Genomic DNA, 23,805 nt, shown 5'->3' with positions numbered 1-23,805 from the left:
TTGTGACGGCTGTGCATTTGAACGTGGCTCATGCCCTGCCTCTGTGCAGCCTTTCAGCTACAGAGGGAAAAAAAATCTGTTTTAGTAGCAATTCAAAGGCAGTTTCTGCTGTAAAAGAGACTCTTAAGCAGCTTGGCCAAAGGCTGGCTGCACCCAGTGCTTTAGGTGGAGTTAATGGGTTGTGTCATCTCTATAAGCAGGTGTCGGGTGGCCATAGGGCAGGCTTAGGGGATGTCATTTCTCAAGGTTCTTCTGTTACCAGAGAAAGGGTTTGCTTTATACACTATTTTTTCACAGAGTTTTCTTTCACTGAATATTTTCTTTTTCTTTTGTGGTATGATTTGGTGCAGTTTTGGGTCAACAATTTTTTCTCAATATCTGATTGCACAGGCAAAATAAAGTTTTGTTTAGGCTCATTTCTGTCTAAATGAAGCAAAGCTCTAACGTAATATTTACTCCTGCTTAGTTTCACACTTGGAAATGACACAGTTGTTCTTGTTGTTTTTTTAATCTACCGGTAATTAAAAGAACATCAAGCAGTATTTGTTTTGTCAGGTTTTAGCATTATTAAGGATGAAATCTGTATGTGCACTCTGTAACTTGACCCAGAACTCCAGGTATTATTCACAGCAGCATACTGTCTTGCTGCAGTAAATTGCCTGGAACTTGTTTACCTCTCAGCAGCCCTATGCGATGCAGAAATCAATGCATTCAGTGTGAACCTTTTTTGTAATTTCCTGCACCAGAAATGACCCACAGATGTAGCTATTTAAGAAGTCCCCTGTGTTCTCTCTCTGAATGACTGTTGCTGGCCAAGAGGAACTGTTAGACCAAATGAACTGTCACACCCACTATATTGTATGACCACGAGGTCAGCAGAAGAAAGCAGATCAATGGCAATCTGATGAACTGATACCAGACATGCATTCAGTAATATTTTTATACTTTATTACATTTAATCAAGCGACTCCCTATCCTCCCTGTGAAAGGGCTTCCTGGGGTCATAAATACATAGAGAATTGTTAGTTCATTGTTTTGGTTTGATTTACTGTTATTGTCTGAATCCCACCTCTATTAAGAACCCTGGAAAAAAAGGAGCGAGTGGACAAAGCTCAGAGAAACCTGATTGTTCCTGGACCTGCAGCACAAAATGTCAAATAAGAGCCAAAGTAAACTGGTGCTAGATAAAGGTGCAAATATTTTCTCAGGAGTTTGTCAAGATACCAAACAATTGTGATAAGGTGAATAAAGAATATTGCCTGTGCAGATGATGTAATCTGAAATTTGTATCACAGTTTTTCCTTTGCATCAATGCTGTATTCTGTTATGGTATTTAAACCTTAAATGGATACCTCACTCTGAACACATTTTAAAAATAATTTAGATCTCACTCTTTTGTGTTTTCTTTGTGAAAAGAAACTAAACCATGAGGAAAACCTACAGGTTTTCTGATGCAAACACCTGCAGTTTGCATCAGAGTAAGCAAACTGCAGGTGTCAAAATGCAATAAGGCTCCAGGTCTGTCGGTGAGGATAGTGGTCCCTGTGTTTGTGAGAGGCAGCCAATCAGGAAGAAGCTGTCTTAAGGCGAAAGGAGCTAAAACAGCTTGTTTCAGTGGATGGTCATCTGCATGTCATCTGGCATACCAGAAACACATAAGCCATACAATGGATATTAACTCTAATCTAGTATTTCTTCAATGTGGTGTTTTTACTCTACCTTAAGCAAAAACTGGGTACTTTTTGTACTTAAAGTTCTGAGTTTAGCTACGACTTTGAATATAGTAACTAACCAGTGGAGTGTAGCCTGTGTGCTAAACGCAGGTTGTTACCATCTGTGAGTTCTGTAAGCCCCTGACAGGCTGTGCTTCCATCAACCTGTTCAGAATTTGTTTAATCTTTCCTCTTGATGTTTTGTTTTGAGATATAAATACAGGCAAACTGACCCACTGTTTATAACCATTAGTTTTAAGGCCCAGCCTTCACTGTTCTTCAGGACCGATCATGTTATCCAAAAGTCCTTAAAGGTGAACGCTTTTGTTAATAAAGGTAATCAGTGGGAGGGACAGTCATTTAACAGTTTATTTAAAACCTAAGTGTGTGTGTGCGTGCCTGAGTGTGTGTGTTTCTCAAAGTAATGACAGTATTGTAAATCTGTTATGGCAGAGTATGACATCAGCATATCTCCCACCTTTGGTCTGGTGACATGTAACTTATTTCTTGGAAATTATTTACAAACATGCTAACAGACAAGTATTGGTTAGTTGCATTAACTAGTGGGTTTGTGTTTCTGTGTGTGTGCTGCCTGTTAGTCATGAAGCTGAAGTTAGTTGCCATGACAAGATGAAAAATCACCCAAGAGGAAGTTCTGGAGGTCTGGTGTAATATTAAAGGCCCCTCCATGAACTCTAGGCAGACGGTGGAGCAATTACATCCTGAGATGATGCAGTAGATCTTTGTCAATTTCCTTTTATTTGGCGTGCACAGCTCTACATTATATCAGGAATAAAGAACTCAAAAACAGAAGTGACCAGAGTATGGAATGAGGTGGATGGCCATATCACCACCCAGCGTATAGCTTGGCTTTTTTTTCAAAAGGGAAATGGCCAAAGTGTGTTTCAAGTGTGCTTAACTTTTGTACTCCGATTACTCACTTGTTTTATTTTCTCTCTTAACTAAATATTTGTAAGCTTGAACTGTTTTACTAGTTTACGGCTGCTTAATGCACTCTCACTCTAAACAGACGAACGGCCACTTATTCTGTTTGTTGTTGAGATCTGTAGATGTTAAAGATTGATTTAAAACAAAACAAGAGCCTAACAAGAGCTTTTTCTTGGAAAAGAACATTTACCATAACTGGCTGGCAAAATCAGGGTGTCACAAGGACTTTTGGCCCCCTTAATGAATTTGAAGAAGTGAGCAAAATAAGCTGCTGTGTGCAGCTGCCAGGTGTGAAGGCGTCGCAAATGTAAAGCATGGCACAGCTGATAAAGGGCACAAAAAACCTGCATTTGGATGAGTAAGTGTTATCATCTCTGTCCTCAATAGTGAAAAATGTGAATGTAGCACAGCCTCTGCTTCCAACCAGATATTGTTGTGTTGTGCACTGAGTTAAGTTAGCGGTCACTTAGATATCACATTAGCAAAATAACAAGGACCCACTGGCTGCACAAGTCAATAAAGCTGTCAGTCTGCCCTGTTGAAACGTCCTTGAGTAAAGGCTCCTACCCATGTCTTGCCTGGAGTAGTTATAAAAAGAGCACTAGGAGACGACAAATGTTCCAAATATCAAAATATAAAAGAAGCAGTGGGACTGTTGAGGACATTACGTGAGAGTCTTATCAGTCAAAGTTGTGCATGTGGTGAGTGAGGAAGCTGGTCTCTGGCCCAGTGCACTTAAGGCAAGCGGATTAGGCTCCAGAGTATTATTAGAGCTACTGATTATCCCCTTACCTGATCTGCCTAATTCTAGTTCAAGGCTATTTATTTAGCAGAAAAAGTGGAAAAAAGTTTGGTTTGGGCTACAGAAAGTGAATTGGTCTCGCTGCACTTGAGCACTCTGTTGAGTCCAGCAGTTCTCTGCTGAACTCATTAGGTCTTGGCCTTTTTTGACGCTGCCTCCCCCGCTGTGAGGTTCATGTGATTAATGCACTGCTGACCACTGCAGGCCAGCAGCAAGGACTTGTTTTAGTGCCAAAGAACAGCAAACAAAAGAGAAAATTTTCTCTGCAAATAACCAAGGAGAGTGGTCTCAAAAGTGACCAGTCCCTTGACTCATTGATGAATACAAGCAGCCAAATATCTCCACAAGAAAGTTCAACACAAAGGTTTCAAATCCATTCATCCTCAAGTCTAAAGCTGTTATGCATTTGTTTGGATGTAATTACACACCCACCGCCTCTGACCTTGTGCCCAGAGAAAGGCTTTGAGGCCTGCATCCTCGAGTGGGAGTGAGGAATCAAATGTGAACATAAACTGATAAATCCTGCTAACTGATCATACAAATCCTTGTAAAAGAACTAAAAGTCAAAATATATTGGTGGTTTACTTTTCTTGCTTTATTTTTTTTTTTAGTGAGGGACTAATCAGTGATAAGAGGAGGCAGGAACCCACGTGTGATCCAGTGTGTGTCTGTTCTGTACTCTTAATCTCCCACCGAGTATTGGGACAACTGCCAGAGCCAAGCTTAACTGCCACCTTGTCCACAGCAATGTTCTGAAGAGCTGCTGTACATGCTTCCTGTTCCGGTATCCAGACTATTTCAGTTAGCAAGCATCACTAGGATAGAGTAGTCCCAGTGGCAGTTTGCTAGCATTTTCCAAAGTACTACAAAATATGTTTAGGTTTAATGTTCTAGCTACGGGGGTCTTTTCTGCATAAAGTAATTTTTGACACCCCAAAGAGATTTTAACCAAATAAATAAATAAATAACCAGTACTGGAATTAAGTTATTTTTTAGCCTGTTTTATAAATTGGGATTTTATTTAATCAGGCATATATATTACACATGTATTCCCTGTAGCCCGTGTTCTCTATTAATAATGAATGTCTGTACTGTGCAAAAGGAGGGCCTAAGAAAGGAAAGGGTCTTACACATTAATATAATTTTTTTCTTTTTTTTTTCAGATATATAATATTCTAATGTTTTGGGAAATAAAGTGTTTATTCCATATTGCATTTTGTTGGCTTTTTCAAAAGTAAGCAATGTCAATGTAACAAATTTGTCAATAATTAATTTTCAGTATGATTTTCTGGATATGTATTTGTCTGACACAGACTTAAAGGATTTTCTAAAAGGGTAATAAACAAAACCCCACTAAGCTTACATGTCGTAATCTCCATTATTTAATTATCTTCTGTCCCTTTTGAACTGTGCGGCAAGCTCTGGAGCTGTGACTGATACATTATCAATTCATTAAGTTGTTATGGCTGACATGTTAGAAAATATTTGCTTATTTATACAACCAGTGAGCATGGAGGAGTAAAGGCATTCATGTGAAGTTGAGTTTCTGGCTACCTGATGAATCATTTGTTTGGTATTTGTCAATACCCTAGGGAAATATCAGGTTTTTTAAAAGCTAAAGGCCTCGATTATATGTTTACACGAGCTCACACCTACCTTTGTCTGGGCAGGCAGCGTATAGTTCTTCCTCAGAGCAGTTTCTCATTTGGACTAAATTACTCTATAAAGTGAAAGATGTCGCTTGTACTGATGAACCCTCAGAGGATAATTACCAGCTGCAGCAAGGAGGCGTTTTCAGTGCGTGCCTATCTCATCTGCTGCTTCTGCCCTTTCTGGCTCTCCCACAGCGGCATGCTGGCTGCTGTCCTCCTCCTCATGTTAGCTATAGATATCTTTTTCTGACCCTCATTTGCTTTAGCTGCCACATCAGTGCTGGCTGAAGCATGGAAATACTGAAATAAATAATTTAAGTGGTAAGCTATCACACTGGTTGGACTTTTGGATATTCTCCTGGACACTTTATGGACTCTGTTTAGTTAAAAACTCTGGTTCAGACTATGTCTGGATCTCAGTAAGCCCTGAGCATCTGAGTTAAATAACTTTAGCAATATTTGATTGCAGGTCTAGTTATTAACAGTTAATAACAGAGTGCTAATCTCCTCAAACCATATCCGACCTGACTGCTTTGCTCCTTATTTGACACACTTGACTGTAGATTATTGAAGGTAATATGGTTATGGAAGTGAATTCTGTTTTAGTTTTTAATGCCCACCCACCCACGCACTTTCTTTCTTTCTTTCTGGGCATAAACATGTTAATAACTTATTTGAGGAGTAAGAGCATTGTCAGACTTTGATGTACCAGTTTTGAACAAACTTGTGTCTTTTATGATGATGTCACCTGTCGCTATGTGGAGAAAGACCAATAATAATCCTTCCTTCAGTGCATGGTAATACATTCAGATTGTGTGCACTACAAAGAAGGACTATTCACAGAAAGTCAATGTGTCAGTCTGTATTTGTGTATGTGTGTGAGAGCAGGTCAAGAAGAAGCTGAGCAAAATTGTTTCCTTGGATGCAGCTCAGCACTGGAATAAAACCGTACCCTTTTAAATAGTAAGGAGATCAAAAAATCAATACATGGCAGTCGAGGTTGCTGCCACAAATAATTTAGTGTATGGATAACACTGACCTGGTCGCCACATATATTTAGGCATTTGTTAATATACGTAGGCAGCCTGCACGAGTAAAAAGTGAAGCAAAACAGAGCTAAACACAAAGTCAATTTTAGACCCACCAGAGTCTAGATGTCAATATATGCTAATTTTGCTTAGTGCCTGCATCAAATGTAATACAATATAAATATCGGTTTTACAAATTGTTGATAGGATAATATTGTGTTTACAGCTTGCTGCGGTGCCCTTAACGGCCAGACAGGTTTTAGTACCGCTTTAAGACATGATTTTGTTTTATATTACAATATAGATGCCTAATTAGAGTTGTAACCCTTAATTTGTTCTTCTTTTTACAGTGTCCAGGGACATGAAACTCAATCCACAGCAAGCTCCATTGTATGTAAGTATCACATAATCACACAACACTAGCAGCAAAGCTGTTGTTCCAGTTCACATAATTATTTTTTCTTTTAACGCTTCTGCATTCACGTGCTGTGTAGGTGTGGTGGTGAAGGCGCTCGATCTGTTGAACCCGTTAGGCCGGGAAACCGTAATTCTTTATCAGTATTTGTTTACATGGTTTGATGATCTCATATAATGCCTGGAATGTCAGTTCTTGATTTCCACCTCTCCACCTGATAACAGGTCTAATTAACAGGAACAACTGAAAACAGCTGTGTGGGTGTGCAGAACCAGATAGTGGAGAGCATGCTGGACTGCATGCAAATGAACTAAATGTTTAATGTTTGCTGACTGGAAAATGGTCTATACTGTTTTTACTGTCCGCTTTTATGTCTGAGGTCATCATTTTGCATGTTGACACACTGATGATGAAAAAGAAAGAAAATAGACCCACATAACTGAGTAGGAAGTGAATGACAAGAAATATTACAAGACAGCATAAAAGTAATTTTTAATCAATTTTTTAAATAACATTTAAGCACTGTGGCTTCAGTCAGAATAAAACCTTTCACTCCTGGAAGTGTCTTCTTTGATCCATTCATTTTTGAAGAGATACACATCAGGAATACCCTAACCTAGTGTTGTGTAGCTTTGAAGTACATAGGTATCTTAACCACCTGTTATTATGTCAACGTTACAGAGATAAATAGATGAACATTCTCAAAGACAACCAGCTTTCCAAACATCCCTTTGTTCATGATAAGTTGATCATAGCCATTCATAGTCATACTGTTTTTTTATTGACGAGGAGATACGAATGCCTTTAGGGTTGCATCAGGAAGAGCATCCGGCATAAAAAATTCAGCCAAATCAAACATGCAGAGCTCCCCGCTGTGGCGAGCCCTTGTGAGCAGCCAGAAGTAGGTTTTTATATATTCATCAATTCATTCATATTTTAACCGCATTGACGAATGTTTGGGATGTCAAGGCTGCAGGTTGAGTATGTTGCCCCTGATATCCTTTGCGTAGAGACGTTTTCCATTTGTGACTACATAAAACAATAGCTAAAGGTGCTGTATGCTAATCATTACAAATTTCTGTGCAGTTGTCTGCTGGAATAAACTAGCTGGCGAAAACATGTGGCGAGACACTGTTTCTAAATGACGGACATAGCCATTGTGATGCTCAGTGTGGGCATTTTGATCATTGCTATGTTGATTTTTGGAGCACGAAGTTAGCACGTTTGGACGTATTAAAACCATATTTGGGTACAAATGAACGAGCTGGACATTGGAGTCTGTTGGGAGTGACTCTTGAAGATGGTCTCAAGCGGCCACTACACAATGGCTTAACTTTTTAACCCTGGAGCTTGCTGCTTGCTTGAGTCTCTTGTCATTCTCGGTCCTTTGTCCCGTCCTTTGGAGCGAGGCACCTGTGTGTTTTGCTTCAGCGAAGTCACGTGAGGTAGATCAAGTAGATGAGATGTAGCTTGTTGCTGAGGTCGTCTCAGATTGCCGAACTGTGTGGCATATCATGTGGGTTATGTCAGCAGTTTTCTAGCTACTTTCATTGTCGCTGCCTAAAGCTTGGCAACACAGCTGGTGTTCAACTTGTAAATGTAACGCTTTGCATTGTTGCTTATATTGCTGATCAGGCCATATGGCTTTTTCCACTCACTCCTCCTTTTAAGTTCAATCAATTTCATGATCCTTTTAGCTGCTATTGTTGTTTTGGAGATGGTGAGTTTGCATAATGGTGTAAAAACAGATAACTTGGCTTTACTTAAAAAAACTAAATAAAATAAATGAATAGCAATTCTGCAAACTTGCTTAAAAAAGAGTAGTCTTTATTTAAGGGAGGGAATTATAATCTTTATTTTGAGTGTGCATCGCTTAAGGAGGATAAGCCACATTTGCGTCATTTAGTATTTTAAAGTAAATTTAAACCCACTTTATACAACCTTGGTTTTACAGATAACTCAGTATCTGTAATTAAACTACAAAACCTAATATAGATATGGTTACATGCACCACTTCAAACTGATTGGTACATGTCAGTGATATATGCAATCCCTTAATATTTAAATTTTCCATTTATAGCTCATTTATAACTCTTAATTACTGACTTTTGAATTGCGTCCAAAATGGACTTCCAGGTAGAGTTAAAATGTCTTTGAGTTCTACCGGGGTTTCTGCACTATTTGATAAATATTTAATGAGGTTTGTGTTTTGAGGGGAGTTTCTGAGTTGATCTTAGTGGTTACACTGGTCTCCTATCACTGGCAGGTGTAGAAGGCACATAGGAAATGAGATAAGTGAGGGATGTGTGTGTTTGTGTATGTGTGCCTCTCTAAAGGCTATACTGGCTCACACATTAACCACCCAGACAACCTTATCTGTGATTTACACTCAAACTCCTCAGTGGAACCAGGCAGGCAGTCAGGCCTCATTAGACATCAGATTTTAGAAACTTATCACAGCAGTTCACAGTGAGATAGCTCATAGGGGTTAAGTAGCCAGCCTGTAATTGTATCGTTAAAAAAAGAAAAAAAAAGATATAGTTCATGGGCTCTACCTTCTAGATGAAATGGCAGCCCCAGTCTATAAGTGTAGAACTAAATCTAGAAGTTACATATTCTGAGAAGAACAGAGGTCAAGGCCTTGATATTCTTGCAATATTACTTTGTCCTCAGAAGGATTCTTAATGAGCATGTTATGGGTAAAGAAATTGAGTAAGGGCTGATTTTATTTTAGCGAGCGCTGGGAGAGGGTTACATGATTTGTTAGGCAGGGGATTAGTTGTGGGTGTTCTTAACAAAATGAGTTTTCTTTCCATAACAGCGAGACTCTGTTGTTCTAGCTGTGAGTAAACATGCTATTTACATTCTTGGCATTTAGCAGACAATGTTTCCAGAGCGGCTTACAATTAAATAAGCAGGTAGGGGTTCAGTGGTTAACACAGCATGCGTGACTGTGGGCATGGTACCAGTTACATGGGCTGAACCTGTGAACTGACTGCTTGGTTATTGTCTCCAGGTTAAAGCTTCTCTGGATAACTACAATTATACTATTTTTTAATGGCATCCAGAGCCTTTAAATGAATTGCAGCCAACATTCTATAGCTGGCATATTGACATGGCATGTATCAATACAGCCAAAATGGTTACGAGACGTACACACACTGTCATGAAGTATGTCGGACTGTTTTATGTACTGGCTTTCATGTGTAGTCATGAGAAAAAGGAACGTTTTCACTCTATGAAGTAGGAATTAAGAGGGTAAGTAGTAGCCAGGTGCTGCTAATCAGCACGTGATTAACTAACCATCTGCAAGAATGACCATCTCTGTAAAAACAGACGCTTTAGCCGTTTGCCAATCTCTGAACATTCAGACATGTTTTAACACAGCGGGACAATTTTTCCAGACTGGACATCTCAGGAAATTCACCAGAAGTTGGGTCTGTGTAATGCTCAGAAAAACTGCACATAAGCCAGTTTGTGACATTGTAGTTACAAACAGAATGAGCAATTGTATGAAAGGGTTACCTGAAGAACGCCTCTTTTTTCTGAAACAAATATGGCAGCATGGCTTAGGTGTGCAAACTTGCAAGATGTTTGCCAATTTGGAGATGTTTGTCCATAATAAACAGTGCCAACCAAACCAAACACAGCATATCAGCTCTTCCTACCAGTTGTTAAGTGCAGTGGTTGATGGTTGATAACTCGGGCTTTTTTGCAGTCTAAGGATCTGAGCACTTTGCAGTCATGGAGTGAGCTGTGAATTCTTCTATGTACCAAAGTATTCTAGTCAAATGTGAGGCCAGCTGTCAGACAGCTATAGCTTGGCTGAAAATGATCCCAAACACAGTAGCAAATTTACAACAGAATAGCTGAAAAAGAAAAGTGTTGCAATCGCCCAAAGTGCAGACCTCAGTCGGGCTGAAATGTTGTTGTGGGACGTTAAGGTATGCATAAAGCTAAGCTGTAAAGAAGAGTCGGTCAACATTTCCCCACAAAGGTACGAGAGCCTAATAAAATGATACAGGAACTGATAACTTCAAGTTATAAAGGGAGTTCTATAAGCTGTCCTGTGAGTACTTAGTTTTCAAAGCAATAAAGAGACCGCCATAGTGATTTCTTGATTATTAGCATAATAAAGACAAAATTGACTTTGAAATGATAAAGCTGCACATGCTGGGAGATTACAGATTGATAGCTAACAGCCAGTGTTGTATTGCTCTTGGCTGCTACTGTGGGCTGTGGGTCATACATACATACACATTTACTTTGCACTGTTATGTGCATGCTGCTAAATTCAATACCATTTGACACAGTACACAAGTTAGTATCATGAATGACATTAACTGGTGAAGTTATCTGGTTTAGCTTTTGTGACCTATTTGTTACATTGCCTGTATCTATATCAAGCAGTAAAGCAACCTCAGGGTTGGACATTTCAGGCAAAAATACTTTCTGATTTTCACTGTTGGCAGTATAGTATTAGGATTATTGCCCAAAGATTGTCCCCCAGAGCAGACTGCTCTAAAATCAGTGTGACATGTTAGCTTCACCTGGAGTAGCCTGCGTGATATTTCACATTTTTGTTCTTATTTAAAGGCGTCCCACACAAAACAGCTTTTCTTGGTCTGACGGATGGTAAATTTGAGCAGTTTCTTTTTTTCTTCTTTTTTTTTTGTGGGCAAACAGTTTATAGGTTTATTTTTTGTTAATGTTTTAATAGCACATTAAACCAGACTACAGGAAAAATAAGGGGGGGGGGGGTCTTTTAGATTAGAATTAAAATAGCTGCATAAACTATTAGATTTTTTTTGTATAAATTAATATCCCAAAAATCCCGTCCCTTGCTGCGTGAATGTGGCAATGGTTTGTTTGTAACATTTGTAATAACGTAAACAGTCAGTCAGTCACAGGACTTCCTTACGCCTTAGTCATGCTGGTATTTTGCTCCACGAATTTCTGGCTAAAAGAAGTTTTGCCCCAGTTTTACTGACATTAATATTTGGCCAGAAGGGTTTCATTTGATACAACTAGGTTTAATATACATTATCCTAGCTAACATTAGCTTACTTGCTAACTCTGATGATCTGCTAGTTACACCGTTTGTGAAGCTCTAATTTTTTAGATTATGCTGCAGTCAGTTCACATATTGGCAATACAAACATTTCATTGCATGAAGAATGCTGCTTGGTGCATGTTTACCTCCTGAAGGGACAAGGGATGCTCTGTATGTCAGCAGACTTGTAAGTTGTGGGTTGCTTAATTTGCTCTGCCAATGTTTCATGTTAGTGTGTAAACAGGGGCCGGTTTTGCTCCGTAAATTGGCTTTGAAATTGTATGTTGGGAACAAAAGCAGCAAGGGGTAAACCATGCAAAAGGTTGCAATATATGGCTTCCAAAAGAAGGGTCTCATGTTGAGTTGGCTTTAGTTGCTTGTAAAAATAAAAATGGCTTAATACCACGAAGGATGAATCACAATGACAAGCAATTACACCCATAAACTTTGAGGCTAACTTTTTAATGAACATCATTAAAGGATGTTTTTTTTGTTGTTGTTTTTAAAAAATGTGTTGTTATCGCAGATTTCATGTGACAGAGTGCACAAAAAGATACAAATGAAGATCTATTGGATTTAAGTAACAAGTGACAATTAGTTTGGGTGGTGAAGTGAAGGATAGAGCTGCCTGTAGTAAGAAACAAAGCCTGAGTTAAGTGAACAATCACTAAAATTTCAATATAAGTTTAAAAATAATTATCAGTGTGAAGTCGTAACAGTATATGCAAATGCTTAAAACCAAGCCTTACCTTACCTGGACAGATGAAACCAGCGCTGCAGCAGGATGTGTGGAAAAGGCTACACGTATATGCATATTTAAAAAGAGAGGGTTGGGTTCATAGTCTCCAGCTGTGCTTTTGATGCTGCTTAAAAGCTGCCTGTTCCCTATTGAAGCTCCATGATTAGCAGGTCAATACCCCAGCAGGTCACTTAGTTAAGTACTTATAACCAGCAGAGAGCACAGTCATACAGTGTGGCTGAAAGACATCCATTTGAGCACCGCTTTAAAACCACAGGTTTGTTTTTCTATATTAAGCTGGAGAGTCACTGCAATATTTCCTTTTTCCCATTTTAATTACTGTTGTTTTGAAAACTTAATGTCAGCAGGGTTAGTTTTATTGTGGGGCTTCTGTGTGCTCGTTTCCTCCCTTCTCCAGCAGATGTTTCACATCTCTGGCTTTTCACCTTCACCTTCACTCCCACCTCCTGCCGACATATTTGAAGTACTGGAACTGATCAGATCTGGTTGATCTGATCATTCAGATCTATGCTGTAATTTTCTTCTGTTTAAATAATTGAATTTCAAACACCAAGATTGAATATTCTAAGATTTGTGCTATTTATTTTGTCCCCTTTAAAGTGTTTTTCTTTGTTAGGAAATTATCAATCGCTTATAATGTTATTTACAAAGGTGGGTATTAACTTTGGTGGAATAAGGAGATTTTGGTGGGCTGCTTTAAGAAATCTGAGCACCTATTGTGTCAAAAAGCAGCAGAGTGGTATTCAGACTGAGGTAATTTCCCACTCGCCTCCAGCGATGGAGAGAAAACCATTTCTCCATTTGCTTCTCTTTTGTTCGTTGTGAAAATGTGGAACTTATTTCACACTAATACGTTTTCATTTTCACATGGAGTACAAACTCACAAATCCTCTGAGGTACCAATCCTTTCAATAGCACCAAGCCCTAATTTCCAATCTGGGCTCAGGATAAGAGATGAGTTTTTAATGGAGAAAATGTCATGCCTGCTGGCTTCCTCCCATCTACTACTCATTTACTTCAGTGACTCTGCTTTTTAAAACTGATACTGGCTGTGCATAGAAAAGCCTACACCCTTTACATTGTGCACAGTCCTGGTTGTCTGAAGGTTACTGAAGACTTTTTTTCTGGCTGTATGGCCTCTGGGCTATGTGGTTGTCTTTGAGCACATTTTGCCCCCTCACATTGTTAAGCATCAGTAGTGGCTTGCCAAACAGAGACCTTGCAATGTTGGGGTTGCTGGTTTGCCTCGCTGCTGTCCACCTGCTGATATCCGCCTGCGAGGAACATGGCCCGGAGGCTCCCATTTTATAAGAGAAGGAGGAGACACCTTTAACCCCGTTAAGCTCAGATCGTCACGACAGACTGCTCACGTTGGACGAGGCCAGTAAAAAGACTGCAACGGTGGCCAGATTAAGTGGGTTGAAATGTCCCATTATCCCTCCTCCATGTCAAGAAGCTGCAGTCCTACAGTGGAAAGCAGCTAATTCTGAACAATATCCCTATTTTTTGTTACTATTTCTCCTCCTCAGTGTCCTCAGATGACACATTGATGCTCTGTCACAAATCAGCCAATTGTCACTAAAACTGTACCTTTAAATGTATTAAGAAAATGTGTAGACAAATTGATGGTTTGGTTTATTTTATTTTATTTAGTTTATTGGCCAGTGGCAGTGTACAATAAATACCAGTTATAAGTTAAATTTCACCTGTAATTTCTGGTTGGAAGCATTTAATGGTGGAAAAACAAAATCCTGCGTACTAAAAGAGCCATGGCAATGCTGAACCCCAAGGCACAAACTTAGCATCTGCACCTGCTGATGATGCAGAATACATGAAAAAGGACAAACAGCATAGTTTTTACACTGACCAGGCTGTGTTTTTAGTACCATCCTGAACCTATTTAGCTGCTTAGCTTACACTGTGGTGTTTATTTCATTACGTATATTTTTATTTGTAATGTTCTAACAAAAAAGGGCTAATAGGAAATCCAGCTTACATGAGAAGACTGTTTATTCAAATTTCTTTTTTTTTTAAAGACTTTTGTTTTAGTTGTTGTTGTGATGATTATTATTGTATTAGATTTCTAAGCTGAATGTGCTTCTTTGTCTTGTTGTGCTGTTCTCTGATGGTGACTGTGCTCACACTGTTTTGCAGAAGTCCAGCTGCTCCTCCATGTTGTCTGCTTGTTTCTTTGTTAATGATGTGGTGTGTAACATTTCATCAGCAAACAAACATTACCATATTTAATTTGAGGCGTTAATGTAATTGCTGTAAACAACTGCGGTGCTCAGGAAGATCAGGAGTCTCCGCACGCACTATTATTCACTCTTAAAATCTGGTATCCACTTGTCCAGAGTCTAGTTCACACCTGGTACTGCAGCCAATAAATGCATCTAAAGTGACAGACAGTGATTGAATTACACTGACTTGATGGCGTTAGATTGGTATCTATGGCTAAGTAGATGAACCAAGACATGTAGGCCACTGAGAAGAGGGCTGAGTTAGACTGCAGGCATCTGCAGGTGGATGATAATGTGCCCATTTCATGTTATAAACATGTCTTTTCTTTTTGTCTCTTTCTGTTTTTCCTTTTCCCTCCTAACGTTCCGTCTGCGTGCCTCTGCAGGGTCATTGTGTTATCACAGTACAGCTCAGTGATGACGAGCTGGCTGGTAGTGAGGAGGGCGTGGACTACTTCCTGCTGTTCGCTGGCAGTACACAGAGGCACCTGACCAGCACCCTGAGGAGCAGTCATGACACCTTGCAGGCTTTGTGTCCCGGTAAGCCATCGTACCCACAATGCCTTGCAGCTTACTAGCACCCAAAGGATGGCAGCTCCACCTACAGCATTTAATATTTGTTAGAGACTGTGTTTGCAGACACTTTTAAATAAGATTAGCCTGGATTATTAACAACTAAAGCTGATGCTCTATGAAAGTGCACCAGCTGTTTTATTTAGGAATGTTTTGTTAGTATCTCGTTGGGCCGCCTCATGCCTTAAGAACTGCTGACGTAAATTCATCAAGATGTTACGTCTGTGTCAGCAAATGGAGATTTTGGCTCACACTGGCATGACAGCATCACATAGTTACATCCGCGATACATTCCACCACATCCACACCACAAGTGCTCTGTTAGATTGAGATCTTGTGCCTGTGGAAACTATTTAAGTATGGTGAACTCATTGTCGTGTTCAAGGAACCAGTTGGAGCTGAGTTGATTTGAGCTTTCTGGCAGAACATCTTATCCTGCTGAAAAGAGCCTTCAGAAAAAGGTGTATGTTGTGGTCATAAAGGGATGGACAGCAACAAAACATGGGTAGGCTGTGGTGTTTGATGCTCAGCTGTTACTAAAGAGCCCTGAGTCTGCCAAGAAGAGCCCGAATCATTGATAAAAGGGAGGATGTTTGCTTTTGTTATGTTTACACCAATTCTGACCAGTTTCTTAACTGACAGGACTGGCACCCAGTTTGGCTCTCTGCTGCTATAGCCCATCTGCTTCAAGGTTTAATGCATTTCACATGCAGCGATGCTCTTTTGCCCAGAGAACTGCTGCTCGCTTTATATTTTACTTACCATTCTATATAAACCCTAGAGATGGTTTTGTGGGAAAATCCTAGTAGATCAACAGTTTCTGAAATAATCAGACCAGCCCATTTTGAACAACCATGTTCAAAATCACCTAAATCACCTTTCTGACACTCAGTTTGAACTTCAGCAGGTTGTCTTGACCATGTCTACATGCATAAATGCATTGAGTTGCATTTCCTCATGATTGACTAAGTAAATATTTGCATTAAGAAGCAACTGAACTTGTCTATCTAACAAAGTAAATGTATTTTATCCCCTTACTTGTCACTTTACTTTAGCACCTGTCCACTTTATTGTAATTCAGTACAGTATCAGCATTTACATACATGAAAGAGCACCCCCAGTAATTTGACCTCATTTCTAAACCTTTATAGCCATCATAAAAGTCGACTTTATGGCAGATCACTTGTATTGTATTTGTGTATTTGAGTCAAAACGTAGTAGCAGTGCTCCAGAAGAACTGAGGAAAAGTTTGAACATTATCTTAAAAGGTGGTTTTAAATTCTTCTGTATTCATCATGTGCTGCATCCCAAATTAATATTAAAAGAGGTGTTAAACCAGGAAGGAGAAAAAAAAGATTAATCATCTGCTACCGCTGTCCTCATTTTAAACTAATGTTTTGTTTTGGAGAAAGAGGAATCACTTCACTTTCTAGAGTCTATCCCATTTATCACTCCTCTTGGAGCTTTTCCCACTTTTTCTACTTGCAAAATGGAACATATTTGGTCTGAATTGTTTTTCTGTGCTTTTTCTTGGAAAATAAACAAGAATCAACAGGAAACCTTGATAGAAAAAGTCAGAGATCTCTGCACATACAAAGTAGGTAGTCAAAACTGCAATGCAGCTGTGACCCTGTGACCAGAGTTCATGTTAATTGAATATTTTCAGTCACTGACTGATCAGAGCATAAGAGGAATCAGCTATGACATTAAGTTATTCCAGACCATCTGGGCTTTCGAAGAATAAATATTACATTATAAAAATCTCGAGCTCTTAGGGAACATCAGAGCTTACTGGAGGTCACATGTTCTGGATGTGGTAACAAGGGTTTATGCTACCAAAATGTTCATGTAATAAAATCTGGTCTTATGATATAAGAAATGTCACTGACGTCATTGCTTCCTTCAATGGTCCACGTTCCACAGAGGAAAATAAAAGTGGCAGGATTATAAACTGTGTTATCTTGGTACGAGTTCCACTAAATTAATGCTTAAAGTTGGGAGGGAGTTGGTGTCACTTTACCAGCAGATTAGCTTTGCTTCAATGCTTTCTCCATCAGGCCCTTCTGGGCTCTAAAGGGATCAACTAGGTCGCGGGATAGAGTTCCCAGGGGACCTGGGAAAATGACTGCAAACTCACTGAATCACTGCTTTGGATTAAGATATCTCTGATTCAAATAATATTTATCAAGCTGCCTAGTAGCCTTCTGACTGCGTTGGTAGCGACATACAACATTGACAAATTATAAAATATATGGATCTGTCGTTACAGAAAGTTTTCTCCCAGAACGAAGGGTATTGCAGACGTGCAAATGTGGCTGATCTTGTTGTAGAGCACACAGTGACGTGGAGTAGATTCCAGAAATTATGTGTGAATTCATGCAATGCTTAATAACTACAAGTGGGAAATCAGTTTTGAAACTGGCTGTGTGTGTTGACATCTTGTTGGGAGTGGACAGATGGACCATGGCAGTGTTCCCTGACTTTCTCTTTGTTTTCTTCTTTTAGACAAAACTGAAAAAATGAGCAACTTTTCAATCTTATTTTGCCAAATTAACACATTTTAAAAAGCAATTGCTACAGTAACACAGAGGATGTCAAAACTGGGGCGGCACAGCAAGGTGAAAAATATAAAGTGAAATGAACTTGAATTTATATGATTGTTTTCTTGTTTTTTAGGGAAAATATGTAGGCTTTTTTTTTCTTCAAAAAAGTATGTCTGTGCAGTTGCACTGATAACATGTACCCACGTTTAGGAGAAATTAACAGTGAATCTTTTTTCATTGTAAATAACCGATGAAAAGTGAGGTGTGCGTTGTGTGTACTTTTTCCTGCTTCTGAAGTGGGCCGTGCCAAAAAAGAGCCACCGCAATAATATATCAAGTTGTCCTCAACTCAAGTAACTTTGTTTTATGGCTTTCTACTCTGCTCGACTATACACTGTGGGGCAAAAGGAGGGGCTTTACACACCGTGTACACTTTACACATGGTGAAATCCAGAGCAGAGGAAGGAAGATAAACTAGTCGGACTGTAAATGATACCAAAACGTAGTAGATTAAAAATGTTATATTTTTAAATTGATTTGACGGGCCTGTTGCTCTTCTCACCAGCTGAGGTAGGCTCCAGTTCCCTGTGACCCAGATTTGAATAAGTGGTTAAGAAAATGAACAAATGCATTAATGGATAAATTGATTTCTACTTAATATATTTCTCTATGGTTTCTTGGGGAGGAAAGTGGGTTCAGAGAGTGAGGTTGAGTTCCCATGTCGGGGGACAGGCACTGCCCCACTCCCTAAGCAATAGTTATGGAAACCACTGTGGACATTAGTGTGCTTTGTTCAGTCTTTGCGATGTGACTTGTGAGTAAATGGCTGTTAGTCAGAAGAATTTAACACATGTTCCATTAAGTGAAATAATATTGTGAATTTATTTGTATTAATTAGGATTTAAATCAGCATTGCAGCTCTGCACTCGTTTGTAGCTCATTACTGTGACAAAATTAGTTCACCATTTCATCCAAGTAGTGCTTCTAAAATGAGAAAAAATTCAATTAATGGAGTGATTAAATTGAATAAAGATACTTTTTTTAAAAGTTCCATTTAAGCTTGATTTCCTCTTATTAGAGCAGATTGAATTAAAGCAATATTTTTGATTTATCTAAGAACAGTACAGGTGTTACTAATAACATTAACACCTGACTTGTTAATAATTTTTATTTAATTGTTCTGAGCCAGCATGGACTGTTGGTAATGTGAAATTGAGCTTACAGCACATATTATGTTGGGATCGCCGCATCATCACTTTCTGCGCCCGGTTTAACGCTCCATCATATTTGACCCATTTAACCATAGACTATATGTAAAAGATGAATGCTGCTAACCAGTGTCACCCGATATCCACAACATTAGTGTTTTATATGGTGCCATCTCAAGCCTTGATTATATTTTCGGCATCCACAAACCCATTAGGGTCTGAGTGACATACAGTGGTGTGGACGTAGTTATGCTTGACTGTTTTTTCTTTTTGTGACTACGTGGACTCCTTCATAGGGTAACAAAACCCCAACAACTTTCATTCATCAAAAATTGAAATACAATCTTCTTATACCATTTTATGTTAATATTACATTGAATCAAAAATAGTGAGGTAAGGCTTACTGTTGCAAATAACTGCAGCTGCCTGTAACAGCACATCTTTAAATGAGTTTGTATTAGGGCTGTTCGATATAACCATATATATCGGATGACGATATAAAAACGTCTATCGTTTCATTTTACGATATCGTTTGTTTCGTGGTGTCGCAAAATAAACTCTTTACGGCAATATTTTTCATCGTTTTGATGGTCACTGTAGTGGCTATATTAATTTCTTAAAGTTCTCTCTTTCTCTTATATTTAATATAACCACACCACGGATGGACAAGCGCATGTTTTTATGCGTTGTCGTTAGCAACAACAACGGTAAAACCATCTCGTGTCCGCTTGTTTATGTTCCACATAAACCTTTCACAATAAAGCTCAAGATCCTGTTGAGACTTTTCAAAATAAACTGAATCACGTGAAAGGGCAGATTATTTACGGATGAGAAGTAAAAAAGAGCCGTCAGGTGCTAAAAAATAAACCTTAGACTCAAACGTTAGAACAGGCCTTTCCCCGCAGCACGCCGTGTAATAAATACTCACAAAGAAAACGGCGGCCGTTACAACTTATGTCTAAAAATGTGTCGTTTCATACATCTGTTAAAACACTCGACTCCAGCTACATGACGCGCAGCTGGAAACACTTCCCGCAAGTCGAGCTGCCCGAGATTCACAGAATTGACAAAAATGTTACATTTTTGTGATTTATATCGTTATCGGGACGACAGAATTCTTATATCGGGATATGAGATTTTGGTCATATCGCACAGCCCTAGTTTGTATACCCACTGTATAGTTGCTATGTAGTCAAAAAGTATGCATAGAGACCAAAATAGTTCTTGCCAGCCACTAGTGGCCACTCCAGAAAGTGTAGTTTTCTGGCACTACAGCGTTGACGATGTTTACTTTACTATTAGAGATACTGTCAGTGACCAATATTTCAATTGATTCAGCCTGCATAAGCTGGGTCTCACAACAAGAAAACGCTCAAAACTGAACACAATTCAGCAGATGAGTTTAAAAATTTTGCGTAGAAATATCGTTTATGCATTTTATACCTCATGCAGTGAATCTATTTTAAACCTGCGACATGAACTGTGCAAGTAGCCAATATTGCTGCGATGATTTGTGATAGTTGTGTGGGCTGCATCAACAGAAATATATATACTCTGTAACTGAAGTAACTAAAGTTAATTTCCGCAAGACTGGCATCTGAGGACATCTTAGACCCTACAGTTAGCTGGCATTGTACATCAATAAAGTATAAATAATTAGTTCAAGCAACTAGTGTTTTAGCTAGGGCAATAATTTTTTATTGTTTAGTTGAAATATTGTTGTATTGTTATTATTTAAGCTCATATGACTTGAGTTTATAGCAAGGCCAGTCATCTATAGCCGAAATGGGTTAATCCTAACAAAGAAACGTTTAATCTCATACACTGAAAATACACAATATAATCTATTTGTCGTTGTGAAAAATGCTGTACACTATGGTACTGTCCTCCACAGGTCAGTTCTCTGTAATCCCCTCTTTCTCTCTTCTCACCCTTGCTTTTTGTGTCTCTTGTAGCTCATGACTGCTGCGAAGTGGTGCTGGTCACCTTGTGCTCAGTCACCCGAGGTGTCCCCGAGGAGCCACAATCCCATCTGGTTCACGTGGCGCCATTGGCCGAGCATCAATTCAGCTTTGTTCAGGATTTGGCGTTTGACATGGCCCAGTTCCTGGTGAGCAGAAAGACGAGTCATTTCTATTCCTACTGCATGTCATCAGTTGAATAATAGAAATACAGAAGCTTGTCACAGGGCTGGAAAACAAAATTGGTTACCACTGGTTACAAGTAATACAGCTCTGTGTACAAAGTGACAGTTAAACAAAAAGATTGCCATGTTATTGTTTCTTTCCTGACAAGGCCTAATGTCTGACAGTTCTTGGCGTTCAGTTAATGAATTCTTTTCAGCATAGTTTATCATCCCATAGAAATTTTATGAGTTTGCTTTTCTGAGGAGTAGGACAAGATAAAATAATTTTCTTGGGCACTCAAACTTAATGGAACATGTTCCAATTTATAAATCCGAACATGATTTTTTATTTATTTTTTGTCAAAACAGTGCATCCCCAAATCGAGCTTAGCGCTGATACACTCATGTGGATGTTTCTTCCTACATTAACATATTTCATTATTCAAAAGGCATTTGGTTAATGCTTTCATGCTGAGCGCTTTAAAATGAGTGCTCCCATTAGTCTACGGCTCACTTCAACCTCTATGAAACTCGACTCATCTCTGTAATCACCCTCCACACAGGTGAGCACTGTGGGCCGGGCTGATGGCCTCGATGGGGCGCTGTTGCTGGATGAGTGTCAGATTCCTCTGCAGGAGTGTGAGCGTCTGGATGAGAGTTTGGCACTGGCCCTACACCACCTCAAACTGCCTACAGGATGGAATTTACTGGGGAACAAACGATCCAACAGCACTGGTGAGTCTGGAGGGCAGTGGACCCTTTGAAACAGGCAGAATGTCTCTGCACTGATGCAGGAACATACTGACAAATTATGGTTGTATAACACATACTGACACACATGACCCTGCTGTTTGTGTGTTTGTTTATCTGGCTCCTTTTATGTTGTTGAGCAGATATCAGCAGACTAGGAAGACTGAGGATTATTTTTTGGCATTTTCAGAGAGACACTGTAATTACTGGTCAAAACAACAAGACTTTGTTACTGATTAGTTCAGATGAGTGCATGGATGTAACAAGCTGTTTACTGTCTCCACGTTGTGTGGGTATGTGTGTGCTTTGCAGCATGCGTTACTGAAAGTGACTTCCATTTAACTTCTATCTTTATAGACAAATCTGGTGGATGATTTATATATTGCACTCTCACTCTGGAACACCACCTCCATTACTGCAACGGCAGAGTGGAACTGAACACATTTTACATTACGACAGCGGGAGCACTGATGTTTGGGTTAATCACAGTCGGCTGTCGCCCCTTCTGACAGATGAACTTAGCCTGTGCAACTGTAGAAGTTATCCAGTCTCACAACGCTAGTCTGAAATTGGTTATGACACAGCTTTTGGGAAAGAAATAACATTAAGGTACCGCTTCTGTCTGACCTTCACAGTCTGTAAATTTAAATTGGCTACCTAAACCCAGCAGGAATCATTTCAGCTCCTAGCTTAAAATTTAAATCACTAAACTGTTCGTTCATTTTAAACACAAGAAATCCATCATTTTATAAAAATTGGAAATGTGTGACACTATGAAAGTTTAAATGTACTACTAACTTAGAGGTATCTGTGGTCGCAGCTTATCTCTGTAGAACGATCACTCCCTCTTCAGCAGTTTATGGTTAATCTTTTCTTGGCACTTTGCTTTAAATGTGACTTTGCTTGTGACATTTGCCTTCCACTGTTCTCCCAAATTTCTGTTATTATTAACTTGCTGTTGTGGAGCTTATATATGCGACCTGAGACCATATCAGACATGTTTCCGCATAAATGCAACCACAGTATTATACCAGCTGTTGTTGAATCTGGCATTCCATTTTCATCTGAACCACATAGCTGTAAAGTTTTTTGATTTGCTCTTGCTGTGCTGAAACAGTGGTATCATCTGTCCCATGACAGTTGTATAAACACCTAGAAAATTGTCCAGAACCCCCTTTGTTGTAGTTCATGCTGTATTACGTCTCTTATTTTGCCCCGAGGACACATGCATAAACACTCACAGACCCACAAAGTGAAAACAATACTGACTAATCCATCAGCTGATAACACGGCTACAACAGAATAAAAAGGGCAATTGTGGAACTCTCTGTGGGTGGAGATGAGGATGGACTTTTGGTCAGAGATGCGAAGGAGGCAGTACTGTATGTTCCAGTTATTTTTCCTGGAGTACAAAAAGAGATATTGGCTGTTTATTGTGGAAGTTTGGTTTAGATGTTTGCTAGTGCGATCTACATGGACGGTGCTCACAGATAATATCAGGGGAGGATTTGAAACAGCTGTGCGCAGAATTTGACTTGAGGCAGCAGAAAGAACCTGCTGTCGGACATGGCAGGAGGTGAGCCTGAGGTCTGGAATTGATGGACAGAGATTTCAACACCATTGCTTACTTGCCAACTAGAGGGTTGTGCATTTAAGGGTTGAAACACCCAGTGAAGATTTGGTACCACTTGACACCATCCTCTTCAGCTGCACATACTGAAGTAGTGTCATCTTGATTTTATGCAGTAAGTGATGATATCATCAGTTAAAAATCCAATGCAGAAGTGCAAATCTAGCTTTGACCAGACTTGCTGTCAAAATACACATTTTTCAGGTAGCAGAGAAATTTGATCAACAAATTGGCTAATATATGGATGTAAACCATTTTTACTCAAAAGATGAATTCCTGATAGTTTGTCTTAAATCTTCCATTGACTTGACACTGCCAGGTAGTGTCTTTAATAATGTTGTGTATTTTCTTTGTGCTAATGTCAAT

The 23,805-nt window shown here is 39.3% G+C and overlaps 1 protein-coding gene across 7 annotated transcripts in view; it reads left to right on the top strand.

Annotated features, from left to right (window-relative positions):
• The window catches only part of LOC101471219 (A-kinase anchor protein 13), a 122,076-nt gene that overhangs the window by 14,008 nt on the left and 84,263 nt on the right, over positions 1-23,805 (top strand). For all 7 annotated transcript variants that reach the window (XM_024805051.2, XM_014414189.4, XM_014414180.4 and 4 more), the window contains exons 2-5: positions 6,493-6,536; positions 14,997-15,150; positions 20,890-21,044; positions 21,623-21,794. In XM_024805051.2, the coding sequence (XP_024660819.2) occupies positions 6,504-6,536; positions 14,997-15,150; positions 20,890-21,044; positions 21,623-21,794 (514 nt within the window). In that variant the 5' untranslated portion in view covers positions 6,493-6,503. The remainder of the gene's footprint in view (positions 1-6,492; positions 6,537-14,996; positions 15,151-20,889; positions 21,045-21,622; positions 21,795-23,805) is intronic.

Source organism: Maylandia zebra, linkage group LG1 (genome assembly GCF_041146795.1).
Source record: "Maylandia zebra isolate NMK-2024a linkage group LG1, Mzebra_GT3a, whole genome shotgun sequence".
Taxonomy (NCBI): Eukaryota; Metazoa; Chordata; class Actinopteri; order Cichliformes; family Cichlidae; genus Maylandia; species Maylandia zebra.
The sequence above is the reverse complement of the archived record's forward strand: the minus strand, read 5'-3'. Positions and strand labels throughout refer to the sequence as shown.